General features: G+C 33.4%; 1 protein-coding gene across 2 annotated transcripts; it reads left to right on the top strand.

Annotated features, from left to right (window-relative positions):
- Positions 1-6776: 6776 nt before the first annotated feature.
- Positions 6777-9346, top strand: LOC144423039 (uncharacterized). Of its 2 annotated transcripts, none has more exons than XM_078113201.1 (6): positions 6777-7082; positions 7386-7496; positions 8010-8092; positions 8454-8531; positions 8711-8794; positions 9069-9346. In XM_078113201.1, the coding sequence occupies exons 2-6, from the start codon at positions 7399-7401 to the stop codon at positions 9224-9226; spliced, it is 501 nt and encodes a 166-aa protein (XP_077969327.1). In that variant the 5' UTR covers positions 6777-7082; positions 7386-7398; the 3' UTR covers positions 9227-9346. The 2 variants fall into 2 exon arrangements, with proteins under 2 accessions (XP_077969327.1, XP_077969326.1); XM_078113200.1 differs by having other exon boundaries at positions 7386-7522; positions 9069-9345.
- Positions 9347-9760: the final 414 nt, after the last annotated feature.

Below are 9760 nucleotides of genomic sequence, written 5' to 3'. Positions count from 1 at the left end.
ATATATATTATCTTCTATTGACAATAACAGTTAAGACTGATTTATTCTAATTATTTACGAAACTTGCAAAAGAAAGAAAACGAATCTACGACTTACGCTCACTTATAATCAGACGAAAATTTTTAATTTCCCCTAATTTTATTCTTCAGTATTACCACCGTGGCGATGCATTTCTGATATATATAGGACCAAGATAAAAGTTGTTCCTTATCTTCAAATCATCGTTACTGTTAATTTGAAGACGGCGAAGGTTTAAAAACCAAGTTCTGTTCGGGACAGCAATCGTCCATGAGGCTAGCCTGAGAGGTGAATATCTAATCAACATACTTCCACTACCAATGAGTGATATTTACTCTACTGATTTAAATCCTACTCAAATTTTCAGTTTTTAACCTGATTACAAATTAAAACTATTAATAATAAAACTAAGAATTAGTAAGGTATTGTTACATATTTTGAACTGCGGCCTTCTACTCCTTTATTTTGTCCATCTAGTACGCAATCAATCTATAAGAAGACAAGCCTAGCTATAGTTTTACATATCGTAACATATACAATACAAAACAGTGGTCCGTTGTTATATTTCGAACTGTAAAAATGCAAATGATACTTTATGATGCCTTTGGGACGTCACGTATATCATCAGTCATGTTTTCCCACAGTCACGGGAGTATCGTCTGAAACATGGTTAATCATTAAAGTCAGGTCGATGTTTTACCAGAATAAGTTTTGTCTATGTTGTCTATGTACGGCGGTGGATGGAAATTGATCAAATAGGGTCGACCGCCTGTTTTTCATACAAATATTCAATCTGTTGATTTTGATAGAAAATGTGACTTGTGAGTTCAGAATGTAATCTATACATACTAGTTTAAGTCTGAATTATAGATTTTAGTCTGTTCGAACCAATCCCCTTGCATAACCAACTTTCCGATGGATAAAGCGATCACTAGATGTCCGCTAATTAGCGGAAACGACAATCTTACACAAAGCAGGTGACAATGGGAAGTTCTACTACGACTGATGATTAAAGGGTGCGAATGCTAAATAATAGAAAGGTTTATCGGCAAGATTATCGTCGCAATACTGTCCACATATTTACAATAAAATTTACCGTTCGATCTTTTACGATCTCAATATAGCATTCATTACCGACATTAGTGACAATAAAACAATGAGCGATAGAGCCGTATCGCCGGCAACACCCCCTCTTCAGTAATTGTAATTGACGACGCGCGCCGCATCACGGCGATACCTAACGATGATTTTGACCTGCAGCCGACTGCAAGACGCCTGCATAAACGCACAATTGTGTACTTGCTCGCCTGATCAATGGCGGTAAATTTAATGACCATCACGTCATATTGTTCTATTCACTGAAAAAAATTACTGAAATCCCCTACCCGTAAACGACATCTTTGCTATTCGTCGAAAGAAAATTATTGATGCATAGGTTTTTGATAAATAATGTCAGCCATTGTAGTATATTTTGATTTATTTTGTTTGGGATATGTATAAAGACAATGAATGGCAGTTTACTGTTCTAAAAATTGAATAAAGCAAAATACAAATACTACCCATGAGAAATAACATGAAAATACGAATGCTCCCGTGGAGTTGTTTGTTTTAACTGGGTTGAAACTCCGTTGTGTTATTCACCGCAGGATGCTACCGGCACCTTTGCAATTTCTAAGGTATGACCGATGTGTGATCTTAATTATAACCCATGTATTTCAAATATAGAATTGTTTTAGGACGAGAACGTACAAGGGGATAATTTTGTCAACACTGTTTGTCTAATAAGACGTATACGGCTTATTATTATAGGGTGCGTTTCAAATTCACTGCTTTCAAAACATCCATATTAGCGTTGTTGCACGAAACATTCACTGCATCACGGATTGAAATCAAGGTATACAAATGTCACTCGCGTTTGTTGGCAATGCAGTTGGGTTGTAGTATATTGCAATGATGCTGTAGCAGGAATAAACATTACTACGTGATTTAATAGTCTTGAATCACATAGGACATATTTGTTTGGTTCATTTATCATTTGTATTCATGACAAAAATTATAAATATCACGGATTTTATAAAGTGGTCAACCATTTAAACGCTTTCAGCGGACTCCCGACAATTGGCAGTCAATAATTCAAACACACAGAGGAAATGGGGTTGTTTCGCCATCAAAGTGTCACTTTTCTAAGCGGGTAAACGATAGACGGGCTCATATATGAATCAATCTCACTTAATACTCATTAATATTCGCCGTTAAGTAACAATTGTATTTACCGAAACATTTTTGCAAACAAAAGGCTAAAAAATACACATAACCGACCCAGATATTTTGATCCAAGTAAACTTTGTTTTGATCCTGTTCGTGACATAAGGAGGCCACACATGACGTAAAAATGCCACTTATTTGTTGATATCATTTCTTTTTTATTTGTTTCTCTTTTAGTAGGTGAACACGACATTATCTTATGTACCGAGTGCAGCTATAATTTCTTGTTGTTATAAACTTTAGTTACTACTCTGTACTATGTGTAAAACAGCTCTAGTCACTAAATAAGGGTAAATTTCGGATGGCGACGAGGCGTATTCTGTATACCCCCCAAAAACAAAACCGCCACGTTTCTTAATTACTCCAACGAAAATAAAGAAAAATTGTTCAATACTTGAGCTTATGTTTGTGTATGATTGTACCCAAAAATTCCAGTCACCTAGAACAAAACTTTTCTCTAGAATATGTTCCAAATGACCAGGGCTCTGTTCTCGTTTGGCCCATCGCTATGCATTGACAGAAAATCCTGCAGTATAAACGAATACAATGTATTCTCATCAAATTCTATTATCGATCACGTGACATCGCCATGAATTGGTTCCTAAGTAAATCCTGTTTGTTTTACGCGTACTACAAACGGTAATAAGGACAGGATTACACTGAAAAGGATAGAGAAAGTCAAAAACAAAGAGATTTTTAAGTAGGACGGTGCCAATAATCTGTTAATACCATTTAATGCTGCATGGGAAATGTAATTACATTTTACGATAACGAAGAACAATAGGAGGATTGCATTTTCCGAAACTGCTATAAAATTTGCACAACCACTGTGATTTTCATGTTATTTATTTGAGAACTGGCACGGGCGGGGCAAACTATTGTGTTCCTATTAGAGCGTAGAATTCATATTTACTACATTACATATGCAGAGATTCACCGTCCAAAAATTCCAATAAATAATAACAACTTAAAAAGATTATACTTCTATCTTTTCAACAGTGTTAATAATATTTCTGATTAGGGTAACGTGTAAATAACTACGTATTCTTCACGCGATTGTCTAGAATAAAGAACGTTCAAATAATGCAAACCGATTCGATACGGTCATTTTTATCGAGTTGTTTGACGAGAAGCAAAATCCGGAACGATGAATCTGATGAACGATATCTGCGTGAAACTTGGTAGTAAAATTTGAACGGCCGACTGAAATGTAGGGCGTCCTATTGTGTTATTAATTTTACTGAAATAAATAGCTTGCTTTTGTTAATTTTCAATCGCATGAAACCGGAGTTTTTAAGTTTTTAGAACAACGAAGCTTTTTTCAAGCTTGGTTTTTTAAAAATCCATTTTTGAAGTGACTACTTCGTTTATCGCTGCGCATCATATTGTGTTTTGTATGGCTAACAATATAATAGTCTTCACATGTTATACAATCACAACAGAATGCGCGATTTCTACAAAATACATCGGCCTACAAACCTATAGAATTCTCGAGGTTATGCATAGGCTAACGGTATTAGTCTTGTCATGGCAACGGCTTATAAACTTGTAGATTCTGTTAAGTGTTAACTTGGCGACAAATATAGAAAAGACGATAATGATTTATTATATTTTGATTCGTGAAAATATTTACATGTAAAATAAGTAGAGCCAATCCGAACAATATAAATAACAAGAGATTATGTTTTAATCACGGGAATAACATACAATTATCCATGAATTCGTAAACAAACAAACAAAATCACTTTTATTCGTTACGGCTCATTAATGGCGCGTTCCAAAAACTAGAAACGCCCAATCACCTTCTATCGTAATAAATTAATTTATAATGGATATCTATATTCAAGATAATCATACACGCAATTTTGCAACGAAATAGACTGATATAACCGAATGAATAATCGCTTATTTTGGTTGATTATTGTGTTGGTAAATTAAACTTTTAGGACATTTTCGAATGATTGCATGTTGTCCAATTTGAAATGAATATTAAGACGTAGTGTTGTAACATAACAAAAAAAAATCAGAACTGAATTATCTGTGGAAATTTGCTCAGAGCAAACGTCACGCGAACCCACTCAAAAATTAAAGGGATTTATCTCTGAGCGAAGTTACGGGCGCCCATTGAAATGCCAAGAGGAGACAATATGATATCATAGTAAATACCGTTAGACGAAAGCGCATGTCTGTACTATCAGGAGAACAGCCTTGAAGTACTGCATTCCACATAAATGAAGTTCTTTGAAAAATAATTTGGGCATAAATTGGGAGGTACACTGACTGTAAACGGATGATAGTTCATAGCCAACCTAGTCAGACGACTTTAGCTTTGACATAAAAATTATGCAAGAATAATTTTCCCACAAAATAAAATCAATATTTTAATTTAACATTTGTTTGCTGAGCCTAATTTGAAAATAATGCGGTATATTATATTAGTCATATAGACCCAGATGTTACGACCTAATGTATTACTGTTTAACTATTATTATTTTTGAAATCAGTATATTATACTAATTGTGAAATCATTAACAAACATAACTGACTGAATACTTGATCAGAATATTTTACTAATGATACATAAAGCTCAAAATAATTGAACTTCTCATAACAAATTTATTAGAGCTTAATTTATTCATGTTGTTTATGATATTGTGTTGTTGTATTAAGTAGATCTAATATCGAATATAATATTTAAAAGTTGAACATCTTAATCATTTTGTTTGATGAACAAAGAGAAATTTGAAATAAAGTGTAACCATATCAATTGGATTGTATTCTTATAGTATTAAAATAAAAGATAATACATCTGGATTAATGGTTTTATCTCATAAATTGTTTCAAATTAATAAAGATTTACACCAACTTGATCTGTAAAATGGAGTCAAGGGTGTTCAGCTGCCACGTGCAACTCTACTCTAAAGTTTAGTCAAAACCGACTTTTTCTTTAAATTTTAACTCTAATAGATAATAATGACGTGTATCCCAATAAAGCAACAATTCATCAGTTTCCCAATTCATCAACTCAGTTGCGCTACCTTGTGTATATAAATATAATGTAACAAAAATCCGAATTTATATTTCAAGAATTAGCTGATGAACTATTCCAATTAAGCTAAATATAGAAAAGGTGAAATTCAAAGGCTAATTAGAAATTCATCCGTTAGTGAACTTGAATTCACTGTCAATACAAAGAAGGAAGTACACAGCGTGAAACAGGCATATATATCCAGCGCTAAAAGGATGTTTGTTAATCAGTACAAGTAAAAAAAAAACTTTAAGCTTCGGCCAAGCAAGGAATAAAAATAAAGCGTGTCTTTATTTATGGTTTACGCATGATCAAATACTATAGAATTTCAAAAAAAGGATGACCCAGCTATGCAAACAATAAAGACAATAGGACGGATCTTGCGCCTTCGTACTACTATTCGCTTTCCTGCTGAAATCTTAAACCTATTTAAACAAACTTGATGGGGAACTCAAACAAAACCTTAATTTTGAATTGAAATACAACTGAATGTTCAATACAACTACTCAAAAAGTGGTATTTACTGATTTTCTCAACAGAAGGTACAATCGGAATTTAACGACATTGTCAGATGATGAATTAGAAAAAGTTGATAGACAAAATCTTACTTTGCGAAAGTGATTAGTCAACGAAAAGCAATTACAAAAGGCTTTGCGAATCCACAGTTTGAGATAAAATAAAATTCAATTTTGTTTTTTTATAATAACAAAGAACCCAGTGCAAAAATAAACATATCGAATTGTTAATTGTACTTTTTTTTTAGCTAATTGTGATTGACACCAATAATATTATTAAACTCTATTAGAGAACTCTATGGGAAATAAGCAAATAAACATGCCCGTGATTGACATAGTATTCGAGAGTTGAACAGTGTACTCAAATAGATAACAAATTAATACTGATGCTACTAAATTCCCTTTTAAAAAGTTCGGGTTCATCTCGATATAATTTCGGCAGGGTGATCCCCGACCATTGGTCACGACCTATGGTGCGCTATTGAACCACTAATGGAGTCAAAATTAAAACTCGCATTCAGCTTAATTTGCGATGTAACAAATGACATGTTTCATTGAATTAGGATGACACTGTATCCACGGGTATCGCACTCAAGTATTAGTGCTAGGTCTACAAATATACATATCAAAAGTATTCCAATAGATTCCGATTAACTATTTGGATTCATTTATCTGATTAGATGACTTATTATATAATATGTAACATGTTCTAGGAATATGTAATTTATATAGCCAGCGATGTCTATTTATTAAAAACATCGATCATATGAATTCTCATCCTAATTGTAATTTAATATCTACCTAGACTAGAGACATGCTTTCAAGTGTGTAATCTGTTAAATAAAATTGCTATTGCTCGGGGCATTTTGAGGTGAAACTTGTGTAGCAGATAAACAACTTTCAAGTGATTCATGTTTTATTATCAGCCTATTGTAAACCGAGACCGGCTACGTTATTAGTCTTTTGTAAATATATAAAAATTGGTATTTTGATGTGTTAATTATTGATCATAGTTGAAAGCCTTTTACTGAAAACAAATTCGAATGTAACTTTTGTTCTGTAAGAAGACTTGTTCTTGGTTGTCCGTTCGCGGTTAACGGCGTCCTGTGTTATTTTATACAGAAGAGATCAAATATATCGACGCAATGTTAGGATGGAAATTTCAGTCGTTCATCTTAATTTGCTTTATGTGGGGATTAACTTATGCGCTACTCTGCCCAGATCAGTCTTCATATGAAAAAGTCGACGCGATACGAGTAAGTAACAGTATTGTTACAAAGTTTGTTGTACACACTATATTTTCACATGGTGGTTTATTTGATCTGTCAGATCTGGTTAATTTAGGCATTGCGTCAGTTTTTTGTTGCAAAATATTTTCTGCTTGGGGATTTCTAAATTTAAAACTAGTATTTTTAATGTAACCCACAGAATCCGCTCAAAAGCCAATTGTAGCTTATTATCCTATTTGTTTATTGTTCTTTCTCGCGGAAGCGGAGCTTAATATTCTATACGAGTGAAATTTCCGAGAACTAATCTACTGTCCACGTTTTTTTCACCAGCTGAGCAAGATGGATGCAACGTGGTATGATGTATTCGACGTCCCATACCTCGAACGTGCAATTGACTGCTGGGACTGGCACACCATACGACCAGCTGAAAACGGATTTACGGTAAACATGACTCTGCACGTAGCTGAGTGAGTGATTGCAAATTTCTAATGCAGTGTTATAAGTCAGCTAAATATCCCAAGTTAAAATCGGAATACTCGATCTGAATACAAAACGGAAAAGCCGGTATATAAAAATAGATAGGTTCAAATTTTATACTGGCTTGTAATAGGTCCCTGTATCACCTAAAACACAAAACGAACAAACAGTTGCAAAGATGCTACTACAAAAAGAATGAGCACGAGAAAAGAGTTCACAAAGTTACATCACGTTAACAAATCAATTCCCCGTAACGGTACAACAAAATACAGTTCATAAACATTGAATTCAATATACTGAAATATTTAAGCTTAGGTATGGTTTTTTCTTTTCATATGGTTCGTTTTTGACCCCGAACGCGACCAGCAAATATGTCCAAACATGCTAAAATATTTAACTAAAGAATATATTACGTTTCTACAAGAAACGCGGCCGCACATTTGAGAAAACATTTAAGAATTGTGATAACTTTTACAGAAAACCTTTAGAGAAACATTTGGACATATTGATTCATTATATTCACAATCTTGATGGAACGTATTTCCTCAATCCAGAACTTAGTAAGTAATATTTTCTCACGATATGAAAATCTATACAACATTGATTGAAGAAGATCACAATTCTCAAGCCTGAAGGAAGCCATCCGGATGAACTATACCATGAGAAAAAACTGATTGGTTACTTCATTTCTTCTTAAGATGAATAGATAGTTGTTATGAAAACAAAATGAAGATAGAGATGTACCAGTAACAGTTGATTTCGGTGATATCGATATTGACATAATTTGGAAATGATTAATTCATACAGCAAAAATTTCGATACATTTCAAGGAACAATATCACTTCTTGGGTGTAATTTATGTTTCACTCTTTTCATTTTGAAATATCACAATTCTCCATACTCTCTGTTGGTTGTTTTCAGAAAATGCACACTCTTCCACTATGAAACAATCAGTCCTTCACAAATCTACAGAGCGAACAATATCTGGAATAGAAGAACGTGAGTGCACAATGAATTAATAATTGGTCAGCATACAGGCAAATCTTTAATTCTGGATGCGTATATGCTGATACGTAGAGGCTCATTACTGTTTGATGGTAATTGTGAACCAAATTGTTGACTTAACAACGTGATTTTTCTACTTATATATATTACAAAATATATATATTTCTTAACAGAGATCGAAGCGTTGTACTCTGCAAAGTTTTTCTTCTTGACTGATTATGAAAATTATTTCATCGTGGCACTGTGCGGGCCTGCAGGTATATAAAGTTTTAAGGGTTCGACTTTTATTGATAATAAATAAGTTTTTCAAATTTTTCGTTGTCTTTCGGTGATAAAAACCATGACTACGCAGTATAATTATTTATTTACAGAAAGAACCTTAGCCTTTCCGACTAAACTACTGTTATTCAGAGACCATCAATTGGAAAGGGCCATTAGGGAAAAAACATAAAAGATCAGCATCCAAAAGGGAAATATACAATTTTTTGAGGTTTAATAAATAATCATATATGTATATTTTTGGAATTTTAGGATTGGTTTCTATTGTGAAAAACAGAAGAGCATATCCGACTGCAATGGATGTTATGAATATCTGGAACGCTCTCAGTGAACAAGGGGAAATTCCAAAACTACAAATTGAATTCAAACATATTTGTGTTTCGAGACATTATACCACGAAAGGCCTGTAATTGAAAACTGAATAACTGCCGCTCAGAGGGAGTGGTTTTCAGCCAACCTAACTTTCCATCAATGCTTTTCTGTTGTTATTGCGATAAAACTCTGATTTTCTAAAAAAAAAAATTCTTGTACGTAATATCATGTAAATACCACCAAAACCTTTGTCATACTTAATTTTTACACTTAAAAGCACATGTTATATCTTCTCAGATTACAATGTGAAAAAAAAGTTGAAGTGCGCAAATTTGATCAAAATATCGTCAATTTAGTTGATTTACAAGTCTAAAATATCTTAGCAATGGTTATGCGTGAGAAAGATACTTTAGTAAGGGACTGTACTGAATAGACGTTGTCCGAGAAGTTTATCCTGAATGAAGATATTTTTAATATAACGTTTAGAATACAAACGAAGAACATCGGTAATCAACTATAACTTGAGTCGTGCAATTTTATGGATTCAGAGAGGAATACTAAAAACCACTCAAAAACGACGACGTAATGACTTGAAAGCGCAAGATCGCCAATATCAAATATAGTTCCGACTT

Source organism: Styela clava, chromosome 5, assembly GCF_964204865.1.
Source record: "Styela clava chromosome 5, kaStyClav1.hap1.2, whole genome shotgun sequence".
In the NCBI taxonomy this organism is placed as follows: domain Eukaryota; kingdom Metazoa; phylum Chordata; class Ascidiacea; order Stolidobranchia; family Styelidae; genus Styela; species Styela clava.
The sequence above is the reverse complement of the archived record's forward strand: the minus strand, read 5'-3'. Positions and strand labels throughout refer to the sequence as shown.

Bases quoted from the DNA above. Each gene is read 5' to 3' on its own strand.
- LOC144423039 (XM_078113200.1), top strand. From the start codon at position 6,972: ATGTTAGGATGGAAATTTCAGTCGTTCATCTTAATTTGCTTTATGTGG. The intron at 8,532-8,710 runs GTGAGTGCACAA...ATTTCTTAACAG, and splicing joins AATATCTGGAATAGAAGAAC to AGATCGAAGCGTTGTACTCT. The intron at 8,795-9,068 runs GTATATAAAGTT...TTGGAATTTTAG, and splicing joins GGCACTGTGCGGGCCTGCAG to GATTGGTTTCTATTGTGAAA.